Source organism: Typopeltis vanoorti, chromosome 4, assembly GCF_054136105.1.
Source record: "Typopeltis vanoorti isolate ZY-2024b chromosome 4, IOZ_Tvanoo_1.0, whole genome shotgun sequence".
NCBI lineage: Eukaryota > Metazoa > Arthropoda > Arachnida > Uropygi > Thelyphonidae > Typopeltis > Typopeltis vanoorti.
This window is the reverse complement of record NC_143552.1, coordinates 112,142,647-112,165,036: the sequence shown is the minus strand read 5'-3', so window position 1 is coordinate 112,165,036 and position 22,390 is coordinate 112,142,647. Positions and strand designations below refer to the sequence as shown.

Genomic DNA, 22,390 nt, shown 5'->3' with positions numbered 1-22,390 from the left:
AGTTAGCTGTTTCTTTTGTTCCTTTAAGTTTTTTTGTTTCTGTAAGAACTGCAATTTCTATATTTTCGTTATTTACAATTTTATCTAATTCTTCTTTATTTGCTATGCTTCTGATGTTCCATGTAGCACACGTTTTTCTTTTTCCAAAGTTTCTTAACCTTTTCCAGTTTGTGGTCGTTTCCCATGTTTTCTGTCCGGTTTGGCTTTCATTGAGACTTGAAAGTAATATGTGTTTCCATATGTCAAGTGACTAGTATGACGATAGGTATCCTAGTGGTGGGGCTGCCACCTTAAGACAACTAGGCTTGCCTTTTTTAGTAGATAGTGGAAACTACAGTTTTTGAGAGGAAAGAGTCACCCCTCGCCCTTGAATTGTCTAATAGCACTGGGGGGGGGGATAAGAAGTGAGAGCGTAGAGGGAAAGAAGAGTATCAATGATATCATTGATACATCATTTGATAACAGGAGTAAGAAGCAAAAGATTATGAATCTACCAGCTTTTCTCATCACCTATGCAGTAGGTAGAAAAGGCTAATAGGGAAAATGTCACGCTTCTTTATTCAAAAGGGTTTAAAAGGACTGGCAGGTTTTCCCAAAACCATTAAGAAATTACATCCTGGTGATATCTGTGGAAACATTGTGTCAGCAGCATTCCGAGAAACTACTGGGAGCAACATCAATGGGTGGAATACCAATCACAGTAAAACCTCATAAAACACTCAACTCTTATAGAGGAGTGATATTAAAATGGGATCTCCTTGATGTTCCTGATGAGCCTGAAGTATTCATTTATATTTATTTTTTTTATTTATTAAGTATTTATTTTGTTGATCTACAACAAAATACCAGTATATGTGAGGTATCTATTATTGATAAGACGGAACAGCTGCTGACAAAAAAAAATGGGGGGGGGGGGGGGAATGTGGATCCACACCCTGAAAGCATGGATAATTCCAATAATGATTAGTTATTATGTATCCCATCACTGCATAAAATGTATACTGTAAACAAAGGAAAATTCTTAGAAAACCAAGCAGAATATAAATAAAACAAAAATAAATACACATAACAAGCACCATAAATTTTGAAAGATGATTTGCTGCTCCATCAACTCACATGGATTTCTGCCATGCCTAAATGAATCATTCTTTTTCAAGTTTTTTTTTTTTTTTTTTTAATTAATTATGCCATCATAAAGAATTCACTTTTGCATGCCTGGAATTTATAGGACACATGCTTTTTGCTTCACCGAACAACTTACAGGAAGCGCATATAATATCAAATGTTAATTATTAATAATTGATTTGCTACTAATGAAAGCACTTCTACTCACTCGTTCTTTACTTTACATTTCCCATTCTCACATAGCTTATTAATGATGGCTCACAATCTTAAGATGATGGTAAGGGGACTACGATCACCCTGACATGAACCTGTTAATCAACTCTCCCTCGAAATACGGTACTGATATTAGCTAATCCATTGCTAGAAAAATTTGACTTCTGTTTTTCATTTTGCTCTTTCAATATTAAAAAAATCAAGATATGAAGCTGTTTGCTGAGATACTGACAAAATTTTTCCCAAAAATGTCTGCAATAGAATTAGGATTGGAACATTCTGTATTCCTTATTTTTTCAAAGATCTGGGAAAGGTACAATAATGAAGAGCCAAGAGAAAAGCTATTCAAAATTCTACAATTGTATAGTGTAAATGGAATATGATGTAAATCAGTGTATAGCCCAGTGATGGCGAACCTATGACACGCGTGTCAGCACTGACACACTTGAGGGTTTCAGGTGACACACCTTGGATGTTGAAAAATATTGATATTCTGATGAAAAAACTAATTTCAGTAATTTCAGTTTATTAAATTAATTGTATAATATGAATTCATAGATTGTATATCAATGTCCTATTAAATAAATAGCCTAATATGATATGTATAAGTCACCATCTATGATTAAGTACAGTGGTATCTCGCTAATCCGAACTAATAAAAACTGTGCTTGTTCGGATTAGCGAATTTCTTCTCAAGAGACAACAATAACTAGCGTTTAAGACAAAAATAATCAGATTCTAATGGTATATCAATTTAATTCTGTAAATAAATTAACTGATAGAAAAAAGCTACTGTACTGTAATATAAAACAACAAAAAAAATAAATAATAATACGGTACACAAGTTTATTTTAGTAAAAAATTTAATTTGTATGTACCTGTATTGTTGAGGATTCTGATTTAATAAAATTGCACAGTTCAGTACGTAACTTAATTTACATAAAAAATATCACTTTCTTGTACACAACACAAAAAAGTTTCACAAAATAGCACAAAAATGTTTTTTTATTTCTTTGTAAAAAAAGTTCCTGATTTTCTTTTGCTTCTTTGAAGCTAAACTTTTTTCGAATGCTTCTTCTCAGAGCTGCATTAGCAACAAAATTTTGTGCAATGGCTTATCATTCTGCTTAGTCCATTCTATACAAACATTAAAACTGTCAGCTGCCTCTTCATGTTTTACTTTTTTTTTTCTTCGAGTTCTTCATCATCATCATCGTCTTCTAATTCATTCTGTAGCATCATATTTATAATTTCATCATCTGATTTGATTTCGAATTCACTTTCGGTTCTGTCTGTAATCCATTCTGTAACATCTGTTTGTGAAATTCCAACATCTGGATTTATATTTTTAACCAAATTATGCACGTTTTGAATTTCCTCTTTTTGTTTATATTTGTGATTCATGCCGAAAATACAGTACGTACTGTACAGTATAAAAAAGCAAACATGAATACACAATAAATCAAAATAGTCCTCCAGTATAACCCTACAATCGACAGTATGAAAAAATACTGTACTGTAATAATAATAAAATAATAATAGTTAAAATAATAATTATTAATTAAAAATAATAGTACACAAACTAATAATACGTGATAAATAAAACTTTTTTCTTTGAAACCGCAGTTCGGATTGCTGGAGGGTTCGGACTAAAGAGGTTCGGATTAGCGAGATACCACTGTAGTTAAATTTATAATGCATGTATGCAAGTGGCACATCAACGATGTCAATATTTAAAAAAAAAGATGTTTGTCACTCCTGGGTAAAAAGATTTGCCATCACTGGTATAGGCTATACCTTAAATTTTACAGTAAAATTCAAGGATGTGCAAGAAGATGATTTGAATTAATCAGTTATGTAAAGGTACACACTACTTTTCCTAACTGTAGATCACATTATGACAGAAATGACATTAAACATATATCAAATTTGGAGATATTAAATTCAAGTTTTTAATATTTATTTAGGAGTATAACATTGCCTGCATAAATAAAGAACTTGAATTTTATATCTTCAAATTTATATAAGGTTTAATGCCATTTTCTTTGATTCACAGATATACATGCCTCTGGTGCCCTTTAACTGAATTGTATAATTGCTGTAACAAATTTGGTATGAAGATCTACGTTAGGAAAGACGCACACTATGAAAATAGATATAAACATAGAACCATCAACTACATTCTTAGAAGAGATCCTAAAGAACAAATGCAGTTAGTAATGCCTAAAAGACTGAAATATAAGATGTGATGATATTTTAAAACAGAACAGATTAATTTGAAATACAATTTTTGGTAGGAACACAGTAATAATGTAATTGTGTGATACTATCCTAGTATCCTGTACATCCCTTGAGGATACATGTCAGCCATTTTAGGTATGAATATGTAGATTAGTGATCTCACATCAGAATTAAAAATCATCTACCACTTAAAAACTCTCATAAATACCTTACCACAGTATTATTCACACCAAATACCTGTTTAGAGAACAGTCACTCTCCACTCAGTTTGCCAGACTGGCTGTATGTGCTGCTTGAATTGTGGAAAGTGGCTAAAAGTCACTTTTCACTTTAATATACACTGATTTGAAATGAAACATTTAATAATACTGGTACAATATATATGTGTGTGTGTGTGTTTCAGAATAATTTTTTATATTTTAGGTGTAGCAGGACAGTTTGATCTGGGACCAATGGGTTGTGCCATGAAAACAAATATTTTAAATACATGGAGAAATCATTTTGTTTTAGAGGAGCAGATGCTGGAAGTAGACTGTACAATTCTTACTCCAGAACCTGTTTTAAAGTAAGTTGTATTTTATTATTTATTTATATTTTTGTTGAAATACAGTCAGGAATACATATTCATACTTGAAATAGAAAAAGCCATCAAAGGCTTGAAATGTGGAAAGGCAGCAGGAATAGATGATATTCGACCAGAAATGCTGATGTATCGTGGTATAAAAGTCTTACAGTGACTGCACTGCATAGTTTAGAAGGCATGGACAGAGGGACGGATTCCCGATGATTGGAGTAGAGCTCTCATAGTACCTATATATAAAAAGGGAAATAAAACTGAATGTGAGAATTACAGGTATATTTCCCTACTGAGTGTGCCTAGTAAGATTTATGCAAGCAAACTTGAGAAACGGTTGAGAAGAATTGTGGAAGAAAAGCTTGGTGAAGAACAAGCTGGATTCAGGCCAAATAAAGGCTGTCAGGATCAGATCTTCACTTTACGACAAATAGTTGAGAAATCATGGGAATATAACAGAGATCTGTATTTAAGTTTTGTCGATCTGAAAAAGCCATATGACAAGGTGCCAAGAGAGAAGCTATTCAATACGCTACAGTTATATGGTGTCAATGGGAATTATATCAAGCAATACTTAGTCTTTATTTGAGTTGCAAGTCAGCAGTTAGAATTGAAAGAAATATAGGAAGATGGTTTAATGTTAAATCTGGTGGGAGACAAGGATGTACATTATCCCCTCTGTTGTTCATTATCTATATGGATCACTTTATGAAAAAAAGTGGTATTAAAACTGATATCAGAGTTGGAGATGTTAATGTCAGTGCTTTGCTTTATGCAGATGATGTTATACTTCTAAATAAATCTGCTACAAGCTTGCAAGATTCCCTGACTAAATTGAATAACTGTTGTAATAGATATGGTATGAAGGTCAGCAATAAAAAGACAAAGACAATGAAAATAGATAGAATCGTTGAAAATGTCAACTGTGTTGTGAATGGAGAACCTGTGGAACAAGTAAAACATTCTAGTTAGGCATGATTTTTACATTAAATATGGAAATAGACAACAGAATCAACAAAGCTGGTATGGTAGGAAGTCAATTGAATAAATTCATATGGTATAAGAGAGAAATTAGTCAGCACACTAAATTAGCTGTATACAAGACAGTGTTCAAACCAGTTTTAACTTATGGATCTTAGAGCTGGGTCAGAAGTAAAACACTTGATTAAAGACTAAAGACTGCAGATCCTGTACACCCCTTGAGGGTACATGTCAGGAATTTGATGATGATGATGAAATGAATGAAATGTTTAATATTTCCTCATATTACATGAACCTAGGTTAGAAACATCTGGGTTAGAATCTCATTTAGGATGTATACACTATTCAGTTGAAGATAAATTAGCCAGTCTTGGAGTTTGCAAGGTCCCCTCCCCGTGTCCTGGAAACCAGGACACTGGCAAGAACATATGCAGTTAGCAGACATAACATTAGCTGCTTTGACCAAAATTTCATCTAGAGCAAAGCATTACCAAAATACTTGATCTTAACATACGAATTTTCAGGTGCAATAAATGATCGAATTCATAAAACAAAATTCTAGAATGCAGCATATAATAGGGTAATGGAGATTTACTTTGATAATGACTGTCTTCAGTGGTTCACTTGTATCATATCTTTTTTTTTTTTTTTTTTTTGAAGCTTAAAAAACTAAAGATATGATATAAATTTTTGAACGAATTTAAAAAATTGTTTCAATCAGCAAAGCAGTGACAATGGTAAAAAAATATCAAGAGGGAATGCTTTCACAAGCACATTTCATATTGGAGGTAGGAAAAAAAATCAAATATCAGAGATATAGAAAGCCAACAGGAGTAGATGATATTGAACCAAAAATGGTAAAAAAATAATAATAATAATAATTTAAAACATCTGTTCACAGACACTGTTTCATTTGGTTCTTCAGATAGTTTATTCTCCATAATTTTCTTCAGTTTTTTCTTTAATATCCTTTATATATATCTTATAGCCTGCATTTAATATTAATATACTATCTGTAGATTGTTGCAATCATCTTAATATCCTTTTCATTATTTTTAAATAAATTGTCTTAGTAGTGCAAACCCTAATAAAAAAAAATGTTTCAAGTTTTTAATTTTTTTTCCATTATACTATTTAGTTCATTTTGAAATTGCAATAGTTTCCTTTTTTCTCATTATTTATTTCACATACTTTGTCTTTATTATTTTCAATCCATAAGTCTCTTTCTAGATCATTATATGGTTACTTCAGTATTTTTTTTTCATCCTTCACTTTTGTTTTGCAATTATTTGCAAATGTATACTGCATATTGGAGGTCACAAAATCTTTGACACAACACAGTGTTATTGATGGTTTGAGGAGGCAGAAGTAATGACTGTTAGTATTTTTCTTCAAGAGCTAAGTATTGTATTCTTTGAGGAAAGTGGTATGGGCAGGGCTTTTCCAAAGAGCAGAAGTAGATGAATAGAGAAAGGATAAGATTTTGGTGTGATAAGTTGAAGCTGAACTGTGTGGCTTTTCATTGGCAACTTTTGTTCTTATATGATTAGAGGAAAGCAGAGGAATGGTTGTGGTCAGTTTGGTGAAATAACTAAAAAAGGACATAATGCAGAAGCCTGGCTGTAAAATAGATTACCTTCATTTATAACCTGTATCTGTTCTTGTGTGAACTTAATGCAAAAAAAAGGTGTGGGCCATTGGTCAGTAATATTCCCTGTTCTACCTCTCTAAAGGACAGGTGCTGTTTACTCTTCTCCTTTTTTTTTTTTATCTTAAATATACATAAAATGATTAAAAAAAAAATGAAAGGTATAAACCATGTTTCTCCAGAGCAGAAGTATAGGAAATGTTACTGAGAAATGAAGCAAGATGGTTTATATTAAACCAATTTTTTTTTGCATTTAAAAATCACATAAGAACAGATATAGGTTATAAATGAAGAAGTAATTACTTTACATAAGTAGTGACTTAAAGATATTTAGGCATGAAATTGCAATGATTGACTGTAGGACTTATCTGCTGTATGCTTGCTCAACAGCTTGTAAATTTACAAATTGTAGATATGAATTTGATAACTAGTGATGATCACAGATGAAAATCAGCTGCCTGATAAAAAGAGTTCTATCTATTCCCTTTGGAAAAAGTGAAGAAGTGTTAGAGGATTTTTTTTTTTTTTTTTATCATTTTAGTGCCCAGAACAAACATCGTTCATGCAGTTATTAAAAATTTCAAAGAAGAAGCTATTTTTATCTGAGTAACTGAGTTGATATTCAAATTTCAATGAAATAAATTTAATAATATTCTGTTGAATATTAAATTAAAACATGCGAAAAGATTTTATCTTCAGTCAGATTCACTATAATGAACTGTTTCATTAGTTTTATTGTAGGATTTTATCATACTGAAATAGGACACAAACATTTTATTGTTACCAGTATGCAGAAAAAGAAATGAAATTGAATGTGACAATCAAAGAGAAATTAAGAAGGAAGAATTTTTTGTGTACAGAAAGCCCTTATGATTATAAAAATGTATATGCATGTATGCATAAATACATAGATACTTGCCATCAGATTTTTTCAAACATACAGTTTTTCTTGCAAATGTACAGTTTAAGCAATCTATCTCTTTGCCTATTTTCTAATGTTTAATTTCTTTCTGTATTTTTTTTTTAATCAGATTGTTCTGTTTTATTTTTACAGATCATCAGGACATGTTGACAGGTTTACTGATCTCATGGTGAAAGATTTAAAAAATGGAGAATGTTTTAGACTTGATCATCTTATTAAAGGTAGAGTGAATTCATATGTAGTATAAATTTAATATCTTCAATAACTCCCGCTGATGAGACCTCAATAAAGGTCACAACCAGTCTTATGTGTACAGAAAGCCCTTATGATTATAAAAATGTATATGCATGAATACATACATAGATACTTGCCATCACACTTTTTCAAACATACAGTTAGTTTTTCTTGCAAATGTACAGTTAAAGTAATCTGTTTCTTTGCCTCTTTTCTAATGTTTAGTAGTGGCCCTTTCCATAATGCATAGCATTATACACACCCTAAAGGATGTGCACTTTGCATTATGAGATACTAAGGCAATTGATGTGAAGTCATTAACCTCTATTTAGAAGTAGTTATGAAGATACTTCATGCACAAATTTTGTTTGCTTACATTAAGGATTAAACCAAGAATATAATTTATTGGCATCTTTAATTTATAGAATATTCTTTCTTTAGCAACAACTATTTCAACAGAAACTGTTAGGTTAAACAAATCAGATCTCTTCATTTCTTTCTATCCTCTCAAATTCTTTCTTCATGAACACTGTTATTTCAGGTTTTTCTTATCTAGTCTCTTCACCTTTTCCATGGTTTTCTGCTTGGTTGCATCCCCTTAAATTTCATTTCATACATTCTTCTGGTTATTCTTTCTAAGTTCATTCTCATCTCATCTTCCTTTTTCCCTCTTTTACCTTGTCGAGGATTTAATAATCATTGGACCTCAAAGCGTTCACAGGATAAGGTGGTCAGCCCTATGCCCCAGTGTTTTCTATGTCCATAGTGTTGAGTTCTCAAGGCTGGTTTGCCTGCTTTGAGGGATGAAAAACCCTACTGTCCGCTCCCAAGACTGGCTAACTTGGCTATGGCTGAAGAAGATCCTTCAGCTCCTCATGTCACCGACGAAAATTGAACCTAGGACACTCCTTCCCCAGGCATATGATTGCGAAGCGCACAGCAACTAGGCTAACCGCACGGACTTTCGTTCATTCTCATTTGATGTCAAAACCACTTCAAATTTCTTCAACACTTTTTAGCCCTAAATTAGTCCTAATGTGCACATTTCTTATTATGTCTTGCCTTGTTTTTGCCAACATTGCCCTTAAAACTTTCATTTCATTTGTATTCTATTCATGTTTCTTTTTGTTAGTCTCCATGCCTCTGCTGCATAAGTCAAAATGAGCAAAAAGTAACTTTTGTTAATCAGAAGCTTGCATTTAAGTTGGATCTCACTGCCCCAAAGTAGACTACTTACACTGTTAAAAAAAAAGTTTGACCTAGTAAAATATGTAATACATAGTTCTGTGTCACACTATTTCATTTATCCAGTTTCTTCCATAGTTCTTCTTCTGAATGTGTGTTCAAATCACCACATCTGCAAACACAATTGTTTCTCCTTTTTAATCATTAACCATGTCTAGGACACTATTCATCACCACGATGAATGGCAATGGAGATACACACATCTTTTTCGGAGTCCATTTTTAAGTGTAAACTGCTCTGAATTAGATAATAGAATATTAATTGGAATATGAATTCTGATAATAGAATATTATTAAAAGTAAAGTGAATAATCATTAAAGGTACAGTTAATTTGATGCTTGTGCATTTATGCACACGCATCAACAAAGTGCGTGCACACACACACACACACACACACACACACACACACACACACACACACACACACACTGAGGATGGTCAGTTCATTAGGTATACCAGATAATCCATGAAATTTACCTATGTGAAAGACAGTGTGTGTCTGTTCTGGGCTATGTAAAACAATTAGACAAGTACTAAGGGACTCTGGGTGTGCACATGGTTCACTGTAATAGTGCGTCATCATTATGACCTAAAAATTTGACTTACTCTGATAATTGGTACAAGATATGCAAAGTATCCCAGAAATTATAAAGTTCTCTTGAATGTTTGCTAACATTATCTATACTGTACTCTGCATGAAGAAGATCCAACAATCTGGACAACAGCAATTCAGTTAAAAGGCAACTTCCTAATGTGAGAAGCTAACAGAAAGTTAGAGATTTTTCATTCTAACAGATTGATATAGATCATTTCTGCCTAGCTGAAATGATCTAGTCCTGAACCTGCAGCCCACAGAACAAAATTTTGCAGCTCTCCCTATGAAAAATAGACCAAATTTCATTTCTGAATTTTCTTCCTTATTTTGTCATTTCTAGTAGAACATTCTGTAGAACAGTTTCTAAGTTACGAGGGTGATTCCATAAGTTTTCACCCTGACTGACTAACTTTTAGAAGTGATAGAAAGATAACAACTGGCACTTTTCAACATAATCTTCCTTTACTTCAACACACTTTTCACATCTTTGAATTAACATTTCTATGCCCTTGAAAAAATAGTCTGTATACTTTTGTCTGCAAAATGGCCTAAAACCACATCTCTCACCTCATTGTCATCTGCAAATTTTCTTCCTCAAAGGTCTTTCTTCAGTTTCAAAAAAAGGTAGTAGTCTCTGGATGCTGGATCTGGGCTGTAGGGTGAGTGTTCAATCTCCTAGAAGTGACAATCTTTCACTGCAGGCTTCACAACAATAGCCGTATGGACTTGAGCATTGTCGTAAAGCAGGTGAATACCATGATTCAGCATTCTTGTCTCTTCTCCTTTATGGTGTTGTGCAATTTGTGCAGATGTGAAGCATAATATTTTGCATTCATAGTGGTATTCCTTTCCTTGAAGTCATGAAAATTCCCCTGCAAGCAAGGTCATGGCAACAAAAAATTGTTGCCATGACCTTGGCTTTTCTCGGCAGAGCTTCACCTGGTTTGCAAAGGATTCCCTCCATGGATTCCCTTTTGGAAAGAAGATCATAATAAGCAACCATGGTTTCATCCCCAGTGACAATGGATTCCATCACTTCTCTCTGATTCCCTCGGCAAAGCTCTAAAAACTTGCAGGATCAGGTTACATGATGCTCCTACTGAATCAAAAAGAGAAGTCGGACCACTGACCCTCGTCATGTGAAGCATCTCATGAATGATGCGAAAGACTGTTGTTATAGAAAGCCCAACCTTACTGAGATTTCTTTGACCATCAGCCATCTATTATTGAGCAGTTCATCCTCAACAAGAGACATTTTTTCAGTCATCACTTCCACAGGCTAACCATCACAGAAATAATCTTTGATGCTCTCTCTCTCTCTCTCCCTAGGCAAAACTGTTTAGCCCATTCCTTCATGGTAGAATATGAAGGAGAAGCTTTCCAATAATCACCATCCAATCGCTGTTTGATAGCACTTGGAGAAAAGCCTTTCTTTGGTGAAAAACTTTATCACAGCATGGTACTCAATTTTTAACATTACAGTCACTTAGCATGCCACATGTTAGTCAAACAAGTGCCTCCAACTGAATAATGCAGGTAGAGAGTTGAAACTGGTACACTAAGCTTCCCCTTAGATGGTGCGATCTGTCATGTATGGCATTTTAAAATTGGTGCAAATTTTGTATCTTAAAAAGTTTCATCCCCAGTGACAAAAAATTCCATCACTTCTCTCTGATTCCCTCGGCAAAGCTCTAAAAACTTGCAGGAACAGGTTACATGATGCTCCTACTGAATCAAAAAGAGAAGTCGGACCACTGACCTTCGTCATGTGAAGCATCTCATGAATTTTTTAATAGATTTATTAAATTACTTTTTTAATGGATGTAATTAATATTTACTTCATTGTAAAATAAAGCTATATGCCCCTTGTTACTGCCCACTTGATTGTAACTTTGTACCTGTGTCATGACTGGGATAAAATATTGGAGTTGCTGCTTTTTTGAAAAGAAATGGAATCAAGTTTCGTGTATTACATTGTATTGTACACCAAGCATTATGTGGGTCTTTGCCAGGCTTCTCTAATGCAATGGACAAGGTAGTGAAAATAACAAAGCTAATTATGGATGGGAGCCATGCTCTTATGCATAAAAAATTCCAAACAGTTTAGATGAACTGGATGCCAGGTATGGTGACTTGCTTCTGCACAATCATTTCTCGGTTGATTGCTAGAAACATTTAACGAGACTTTTCAACTTCAGAAAGAACTTTTTCTCTCTTTATTGGAAGAAACAATGTGCTACTGATCTAATTAAATGTCTAGTGATGTCATCTTCCTTAGCTCTAACTGATAGCATGCAGCATTTGAATGCATTAAATATTACTCTGAAAGGAAAAAAACCAAAATATCTTTACAGTCATATAGCTAGTTTTGATAACAAGTTGCTATTGTTAAACCCAAATCAAGAAAGAAACAGTTTGATTCACTTTGAATCCTCTAAGGAGCTTTTTTGATAAAATGACAGTATTGGTAAAACTGTAGATTTTAAAGTATTTGTTTCTTAGTTTGACATTCTTATTAAGAATTTTGAGAAGATAAACAGTTTGAACTCAAATCATTGAATGTTGATGAAGACAACTACCGTGTTTGAATAAAAACTTTAGTTTAATATAACTAAAATCTACAATTCGACGTTTCGACCTTTATGTCAAGGTCATCTTCTGGAGCGTACAAATATATACACAAGAAACAAGCTATACTACAAGCAAACTGGTTCGTTAAAGACACTGACCAACTGTTACCACAATTGTTGGACTGACCTCTGGTGGAAAAAAAAAAAAAATTAAAAATAAAAAATTTATACATCAACGCTAGAGTCCTATTATTTGTGTTGTCTACTATATACATATATTAACATCATTCCAGCCAGTTGGAGTGGGATGGTTTCTAATACTAGCGGATTAGCTAGAGTCCTGACTTATGTTGAATCTTTCATATTAGGAAGGCTAAATGTGTGCTATCCAGATCCTTGGAATTTTCATGACATCTTTGTTATTGATATTTGGGTGGTTTATCAGGATTTCGCAGGATTCACCAGGTTTTTGTGCGGTGTAAGGAGCAGGTGCTTTTCCAGCTGATTTGGTGTAAGGTGTTAAGTGCATGGTCTGAGAGGCCTGCTTCACCATAATGGTTATATTTAATGTGTCTAATGTGTTCTTTCTTGTGTATAGGGATTGTCCGTCCTGTTTCACCAATGTATGCTAAGTTACAGGTGCAGTGTATGCAATAGACTCCAGGATGTGCTAATGGGAGGAGAGGATCCTTAGAGGAGCTGAATATGGTTTTAAGTTTAGTGGGTGGTTTAAAGGTGGCATTGAGGTTATAATGTTGTAGGATTCTGTTGATTTTTTCTGATAACCCTTTAATGTATGGGATGGCTATGGTTTTACTGTAATCTAGATTCGTTTTTGTTGTAGTTTTATAGAGTATTTTATTGACAGTATTTTTGTTATAGCCATTATTTATGAATGTGTCACTAATGATTTTTAGTTCTTGTTTCAGCGCCTGCTCGTTAGAGCAAATAGTTGTGGCTCTGTTTTTAAGGGTGTTAATGACTCCATATTTTTGTGATGGGTGGTGGTATGAATTTGCATGTATGTATTGGCCAGTGTGTGTCGGTTTTCGGTAGACCGTGAAGGATAGACTGCCTGAAGGAAGACATGTAACTAGTGTGTCTAGGAACGGGAGCGAATTTTGGTTTTCGATTTTGATGGTAAATTGTATGCGTTCGTGTTGTTTGTTTAGGTGACTGAGGAATGTGTTTAGCGTTTGTCGCCCGTGCGGCCAGATCGCAAACACGTCGTCGACGTATCTGAGCCAGACTGTCAGTCGTAGCATGACGGAATCATGAGCCCTTTGCTCAAAGGTTTCCATGTAGAAGTTAGCGATTGGGGGGGAGATAGTGGTGAGCCCATGGCTGTACCTTCTTTTTGTAGGTAGAAAGAACACATTAGACACATTAAATATAACCATTATGGTGAAGCAGGCCTCTCAGACCACGCACTTAACACCTTACACCAAATCAACTGGAAAAGCACCTGCTCCTTACACCGCACAAAAACCTGTACGAAAGAAAATTTAAGGAATCCTGCGAAATCCTGATAAACCACCCAAATATCAATAACAAAGATGTCATGAAAATTCCAAGGATCTGGATAGCACACATTCAGCCTTCCTAATATGAAAGATTCAACATAAGTCAGGACTCTAGCCAATCCGCTAGTATTAGAAACCATCCCACTCCAACTGGCTGGAATGATGTTAATATATGTATATAGTAGAAAACACAAATAATAGGACTCTAGCGTTGATGTATAAATTTTTTATTTTTAATTTTTTTTTTTTTTTCCACCAGAGGTCTGTCCAACAATTGTGGTAACGGTTGGTCATTGTCTTTAACGAACCTGTTTGATTGTAGTATAGCTTGTTTCTTGTGTATATTTGTACGCTCCAGAAGATGACCTAATGTATATTTGTATGCTCCAGAAGATGACATAAAGGTCGAAACGTCGAATTGTAGATTTTAGTTATATTAAACTAAAGTTTTTATTCAAACACGGTAGTTGTCTCCATAATTTTCAAAAATGCATTCGGATCACCATGCAAGCCTAAAAGAAAGCATTGAATGTTGACATTGAAAGCATAAACCCCATTTATCAAATGGAATTACAGTAATCTACTATTTATGTAATGTTGGACCTGTTAAAACAAGAGCAGCAGCTGCCCAGCATTCCTTTTCAGCTGCAAACCTTCTCCTCCTTTTTTATTCCATCTATCTCTGCACTCTGAAACAGCCTTACTCATTAATTATTCCTAAACAACTACAACAGCTGTTCAAAAAAAAAAGTCAAACTTGTATCTCAGTTCTCACCTACACCCCACAAATGCATTGATGTCCTTATATGTCCTTCAACCTCTCATATGCTATAGCAATAAAAAAGAAATCCGATTTTTTTCTAAACTAAATTTTACTACAGAGGGCTCTCATAGATAGATTTCTTGGAATAAAGAAGAAATTAGGGATGACACAGATTAGAAGGATTTGAAAATTTATCAAATACTTATTTACTTATGTCATGTACAGATTAGAAGGATTTGAAAATTTATGAAATACTTTTTTTGCTTATGTCATGTACATTTGCTCAATCTGCGCAACTCTTGATAATCACTCATGCTTAGTGTGAGATTTTGCTTTTAGAAACGGAATGGAAATCAGTAAACTAATATGCTGAGTCTAGTTTACCAAATGTTCAAATATAAATATTTTTATCTTATATTTTATCTAAATAATAGTGTGTATGCATTTCTTTTCCATTATAATTAAGTAGTCTACTCGAGCAGGTGAACTCCAACTTACAGTGTGTTCTTTAAAATGTGTTTATAAGTTGAATTTATTTTTGAACTTTTTTTTTTTCATAAGCTATATTGTTAAATTTGTTAATGCATTTCTGAAACAAATTAACTCTATATGAAGATAGTTAACATGCATAATTTGAAAAGAATTTAATTTATTCTAAAAAGAGTACAGAATTTTTTTAACACTTATGATGCATACATTATATTAGGTAGTACTGCTGAACAGAACTTGAATTATCCAATGCAGTAAAGTTAGGGTTCTTCACCAATGTCTTGAGGAAAGTCTCAAGAAAGTTTGTACAAATACATTTCTTTGCATATTCTTGTTGGAGGCCAACTTTCTCTTAACATTTTTTGCAAGACTGTAGAACTTCTTTTATTTGGGTTATTATCATTTCCACTAAGTAGCAGGGTTAGAGAGTCCTTTGAAATTTTGAATCCTTTGGAATTTTGGAACCTTTGTCTCATTTGCAATGAAAGTCCAGTAGCTTTTTTCAGAAAAATCAGTCTCATTGCATTGAAAATTTGACAAAAATTATTGATGAGGAAGGAGGCTCTTCCTTCTTCTTCAGTAATATTTGATAATGTCAAAAGAAATACTTGAGTTTCATCATGATCAGCACTTGCAGACTTGCCTAATAATGAAAGATATTTTATATTTACACTTTTCTTTCCCAACACTATCCTTAAATTCAGCATAATCATCTGTTATTTTTCCCATACACATTTTAATATCTTGAAAAAGACTTCTAGCTTTTATCTTGAATCATCTGTGATCTCTCAACATTGAGCAAATTGAACAACATTGCATTTCTTCATTGATGAGATTTTGTTTGTCTCTTAAAATTGTTGCAGTTGTAGAACATTTGATGTTATAATCATGATTGAAGCAATTTGCTGTTTTCAGATTGCTTATTTATGTTCATTTTAGTTTCTATTGAAATCAATGTTTTTTTGCCACTTTTAGCACTTTTGCAATCACTACATTTATGATTGTTTTTCATATACATACGTACATACATCTTCAAGGCCCACCTTTCCTAATTGGTTGTGGGAACAACAGCTGCAAGAGGAACTTCCAATGGTCATGATCCTCTGCCACCAAGTTCAGGTGTTCTGGTGGGATTCCCAAACATGTCTACCCAAGGTTTTGGATATAATCTATCCAGCAAGTCCTTGGCCTTCCACGTGGCCTCCCACCCTCTGGCTTGGCAAAGAGGGCCTGCTGAGGGAGACTCTCTTGTGGCATTCTGACCGGGTGCCCGTACCAACGTAACTGTGATCTCTCAACACGGAGAAGCAGCGGTTAAGTATTGAGGGTTTCCCGAATTGAAGAGCTTCTGACTCTGTCGAGTCTTGTCAGCCCTGCAACCCCTCGAAGGAACCTCATTTCAGCCGCTTGGATTCGTATCCGCATTCTTTCGGTCATTACCCAACTCTCATGACCGTAGGTGAGGATGGGGACATAGACTGTGTTGAAGACGGCCAGCTTTGCCTTCTGGCTTAACTCCTGCTTCAGTACTACCGAATGGCCAAGCTCCCACAATATTGAGCTTGCTAAGCCAATTCGAGTATCTAGCTCTACGTCCCATCATTCGTGAATATGGACCCAAGGTATTCAAACTTCTCCACCTGCCTCATTGGAACTCCACTTACATGTAGAGTGCACTGGGATGGTTGTCTTGAGACCACAAATGTTTAAGTTTTGGCCACACTGATCTTCATTCCGGCATCTGCACAAACAGCTACAAGCCTATCCAGGATCTGCTGGAGGTCATCTGCAAAAAGCAGACGTCCAATGCTATCCAATTCTGACACACTCACTGCCTCAGCTGTGTCTATCAATCCAGTCCGTAAATATTATGAAAAGGAGGGGTGACAGAACACGCCCTTGGCGGAGGCCAGCAGAGACTGTGAAAGGTTCAGACTTTGTGCTGGAATGATGTTACCCTGACACAAAATTCTGTGCATTCATATAGGGACTTGATGGCAGCTAATAGTTGGCCATCCACTCCATACTCCTGTACTACTTGCCAAAGCTTATCCCGAGGAACCCAGTCATATGCCTTCTCCAAGTCCACAAAACGTGTAGACATTCTTGGCATATTCCCAAGATTTCTTAAAGTGAAGATTTGGTCAGTTGGGTTTCTACCAGGACAAAAGCCAAATTGTTCTTCCTGGAACTTTGACTCAACTATGCTCCTGCACCATCTTTCCAAGCACCTAGCATACACTTTCCCAGGCAGGCTGAGCAGAGATATGCCACGATAGTTACTGCAATCCTTCTGGTCTCCCTTCTTGAAGACTGGTATTATTATGTCTGTCTGCCATTGTTTTGGTGCTTGTTTTTCATATTTTGAAGATAATTAAAAAAAAAAAGTATATGTGAATCTATTGAGCATTAACAGTTGAATATGTTCAGCTGAAGAATGTTTGATTTGGCAAATAGGAAATGACTGAACTAAACATTTTTCATTGCACACCATAAAATATTTGGGAACTTCACAAATCATAAAATATTGATAAGTGCAAGATTCTGCAATTTGTTAAACAAATTGGAAGTTGCAATTTCTTAGTCCATGCATTGTTCACAAAAACAAATTCTTTTCTCAAAAGTTCTTCATTTGAGAATAACTTCACAATTGTAACTTTGATTTGGAGTTTTCTCGGCATATGTGTAGGTGCATTTTTTTTTAAATAAACTGATTTTAAAATTAGTTTAAAATCAGTTTATTTTAAAATTTTAAATTTTAAAATTATGAAGAAATGGAAAATTATGTTTGTTTGTTTTTTTTTGTGCCTTAGCAAAAAAGGCATGACAGAGTATAATTATAAAAAAAATTGAATTAAAATGTTGAGTTTTCAATAAATTTAAATTTAAATGTTTGATATTCTTCCTTTTTTCCCAAGCATTATTACTTATTAGCATTACTATCATATTACTATTAGCATTATCATTTAACTTATGTGTCTTACTATATTTGAACACTTGATCATTAAAATCTTTAATCATCCTATTTTTTTTAGACATATATAATATAGACATTAATGAATATGTCTAAATTATTCATATAAATAATTTTAGCACACTTAGAAAAGTTGATGACACTGAAAACAACTACAGCAGAACAAAGATCAGAGTATGAAGATATTATTGTAAAGGTATGGCTCAATTTATCAAACATTCAAGCATAATATATTTTCATGGTGTTTTGTAATTGTTAAGGATTTATAGATATTTGCTACTGCACATGTGCAGTAACAAATATCTGTATATAGCCCATTTATAGTAATAAATGGAATAAGAGCCTCTATAGCTCAGTCAGTATAGATGAAGACCTGGGCGCAATTCCCATCCAAGATGTGGGGAACCTTTATCTATTCTCTTGCAACTAAAGGTGAGTTAGCCAGTCTCATATGGAGGTAGGGTTTTTGCACCCAGAAACTCAGGTTTTTCATTTTCATCTCCAGAAAAGGCAAACTGACACCATGAATACACACACTTCTACAGTCATAAAAATTGCACCCCCCCCCCATCCCCAACAGCAGACTCTGCGACAGGCTGATTGGGTTTCCCATTGTTGCATAAACATAACGGACCCTGCACCTAAGTGGGATAAAAGTGCTGTAAAGAGCAAGAAGTAGTTAGTATAAATGGAATCCTGTAAAATTCTTGGTTTTATAAAAATAGTTACACATGACAAGAAATTCTTGTTACAGTGGTAATGAAACATGTCTTTGATCAAATGCTTTATTTCTAACCCAACTTTTGAGATCCATAACTTAAGACTGGTTTGAACTGGTCTGAACTGCTAGTTTGGTGTTTTGGCTAATTTCTCTCTATTACTCCATATAAATTTATTCAGCTGACTATCTACCATACCAGCTTTGCTTATTCTGTTGTCTGTTTCCAGATGTTATCTTTCTTTACATTGTTCACTGCCTGTTTGAAATCTTATAGGCTATCTAAAGATGTTTTGTTTCTGTTACATCAACAATACACCCCCTGTCCAAAAAGAAACTGAACTTTTCAAAAATAGAAGAAACTAGTGCTGCCACCTGTTGTATCTTTTTGTTGTCTAAAGTGGCAACCTTCATTAGTGTTGTGTCAACTGTTTATGACATTTGTTTCATTAGAAGCTGAGTTATAGTGCCAAGATGACAGTTTGTTTTGATGAACGGTCAGAAAATGAGTTTGCAACAGAGAGCTGCAATTGACTTTTGTGTTAAACTTGGTAAACGTTTTACCGAAATGCATCAAATGCCTCAAAAAGCATACTGGGGCGAATGCTTATCCTGTACTCAAGTTTACGAGTGGTTTAAGCGATTTCAAAGTGGTCATGAGATGCTTGAGGATGACGAAAAGCCGGGCCATCCAAAAACTGGACCAAGTGAAGTTAACATCCAAAAAGTGCTTGATTTCATCAAAGAAAATCCAAAATTGTCCATGAGATTGATTGAAGATTCCAAAATCAACTGTGCACAACATTTGGACTGAGAGTTTGGGCCTTAGTAGATTGAATTTGCGATTTGTTCTCCACAAGTTGACCGGCGATCAAAAAATTTATCGAATTGAACACTGCAAGCACCTCATTAAAACCGCTTGTAAGGACTCAAACTTCCTTGAAACGATCGTTACTGGTGATGAAAAGTGATGTTTTGAGTATGAGCCCGAAACAAAGCGCCAGAGTGTTGAGTGGAGACCACCAGAAGAGGGGCATCTGAAAAAAAGTCGCTTGGAGAAGTCCAAAGTAAAGACAATGCTGATTTGTTTCTACGATTCCAAGAGCATTATCCACAAATAATTCGTTCCGCTTGCCAAATGGTCAATAGTGAGTTTTATCTCGAAGTTGTGAAGCGATTAATAGCGAGAACTCCTCACATACAGCATGAATATCATGATGCAGGCAGCTGGTCACTTTTGCACCATCTCATCGTTCGAACATTGTGAGACAGTTTTTGAGCAAAAACCAAGTTTGTGTGTTGGATCACTTACCATATTCACCTGATTTAGCACCCTATGACTTCTTTCTCTTCCCCTGACTTCGTTTGCTGATGAAAGGAAAGTGATATGACACCATTGAGAACGTTCAAGCGGCAGTAACCACAACCCTCAACAGTATCCCAAAAACCGATATAAAAAAACTCATTTAACTAATCAATTGACCATGCCAAACACTGTCTCGAAGCTGAGGGAGAGTATATATTCATTGAAATAAATGATTGAATAATTATGATTGGCTTGTGTTTTATTTTCTGTCAAAAGTTCAGTTTCTTTTTGGACAGAGGGTGAACATCATTATCAATCTTATAATCTTCTGTACTTTGTATTCTTCAGATATACATTCACCAAATCAACTGTGATCAGCGATTTTTTCTCCTCTTACAATACCCTTTGCTGCTTTCCAGAAACCATTTAGTACAAGAGATGCCGCAGGAATTTTTCTTCCATGAAATACAAATTCAGTCTGAGAATATACAGATGATATTTTGTAAAATTTCAATATTCTGTACCAAGTAGTCTAATTAATATTTCTACTTGCGTAGAAAAACTTAGGTGTTAGCACTTATTTAACTAATTTGACCATGTTAATTTAAAACACAAGAACAAAATATATATGATAACTCATTAAACTACTAATTTTGATTGATTTCAAACCACCATCCTCAGAGCACAATAAAATGTGACACTACACAAGGCATTAACAATATATAACTCATCATCATCATCAAATTCCTGCCATGTACCCTCAAGGGATTTACAGGATATGATAGTACTACATGAAAAAAAAAAAAAAAATTACATCATTATTAACTTCCTATCTACAATTTTCCTCCAAATCAGTCTGTTACTTGTCAAGACTCCAACATTATCAGATCTTATATTTCTATCGTCTAAGACACTTTGTACCGTATCAATCCACCTATATCTTGGTTTTCCTCTGGGTCGTTTTGCTGCCAACCTAGCAGAGAACACTTGTTTTGCTAATCTTTCTTCGCCCATTCTGTTTAAGTGACCATACCACCTGAGATTAGCTCTGCTAACGTATTCCTGTATGTTGACAATGTCAAGTTCTTTCCTAATATCCTTGTTTTTAATATGATATTGCCATTGATGCCATCTGTTCATGCCTATAATCTTTCTCAGGACTCTCATATCTGCGGTCTCTAGTCTTTGGTCAAGTGTTTTACTTCTGACCCAGCTCTCAGATCCATAAGTTAAAACTGGTTTGAATACTGTTGTATACAGCTAATTTAGTGTTCCGACTAATTTCTCTCTTATTCCATATGAATTTATTCAGTTGACTTCCTACCATACCAGCTTTGCTGATTCTGTTGTCTATTTCTATATTTAATTTACCATCTTCAGTAAAAATCGTGTCTAAGTAGATGTCCTGAGCAGAAATCCAACAGATATTTGCCATTATTATTAGCTTTGCTCTTTTCTCCAAATTTTCCCAAAATATTTTTGTATGTCTCACAATCATTTCCTACTCTGCTATTTAGATCCCCAACAAGGACCAACTTTCCTTTTTCATTGTGTCAGTTGCTTTTTCTAAAGTCGCAAAAATTCCTCCATTTCTACCTTAGTAGAACCTTCTGTGGGACCATAGGCACAAATAAGTCTCATTGTCCAGTTCCCCATTCTCATATTTGCCCACATTATTCTACTTGAGACTGACTGCCATTCAAGAAGATTAGCCTCGTATTTTGTGTTGAATACTTTGGCTACTCCTTCTTTTCCTTGATTGTCATCGCCTGAATATAATATTTTGTATTTATTGCTCAGAAAGATCTCACCAGTTTTTGTCTTTTTTGTTTCAGTCACCCCTATGTTGATCTGGTACTTATCTAATTCCTCAGCTAGCTCCATTTCTTTGCCATTCAGGCTTCTTATGTTGATAGTACCAATCTTTAACTCTGGTGATGTTGAGTTGGGGTTTGTTTTCAGATTTGTCAATATATAACTGTGAAAACAATTCAGAATTAAGTCATACTTGTTGTGACTCGGGTAGTGCTGCATTGTTGATGCTCAATCCTAAAGCCCCAGAGGATGCTGTGATATGATGTTAGTTCTGTCCATTAGTTTTAAATTGTTTCCATAATTATCTGGTTGTTACCTTATGTTATGTGACAAGTGTGTTTTTGTGCTTTTAAAATGCTAATTTGAAATCCAGCAAAATAGAATATTTTGAACTTTATTTATTTTATTATTATGAGTCATACTGTTAAAATAAGTTTTGCAAGTAATCAGAATG

The 22,390-nt window shown here is 34.4% G+C and overlaps 1 protein-coding gene across 1 annotated transcript in view; it reads left to right on the top strand.

Moving 5' to 3' along the window:
* The window catches only part of GlyRS (glycine--tRNA ligase), a 214,505-nt gene that overhangs the window by 42,030 nt on the left and 150,085 nt on the right, over nucleotides 1-22,390 (top strand). Inside the window, exons 4-6 of the mRNA XM_090391418.1 lie at nucleotides 4,003-4,144; nucleotides 7,837-7,925; nucleotides 18,217-18,293. Of these exons, the coding sequence (XP_090247544.1) occupies nucleotides 4,003-4,144; nucleotides 7,837-7,925; nucleotides 18,217-18,293 (308 nt within the window). The remainder of the gene's footprint in view (nucleotides 1-4,002; nucleotides 4,145-7,836; nucleotides 7,926-18,216; nucleotides 18,294-22,390) is intronic.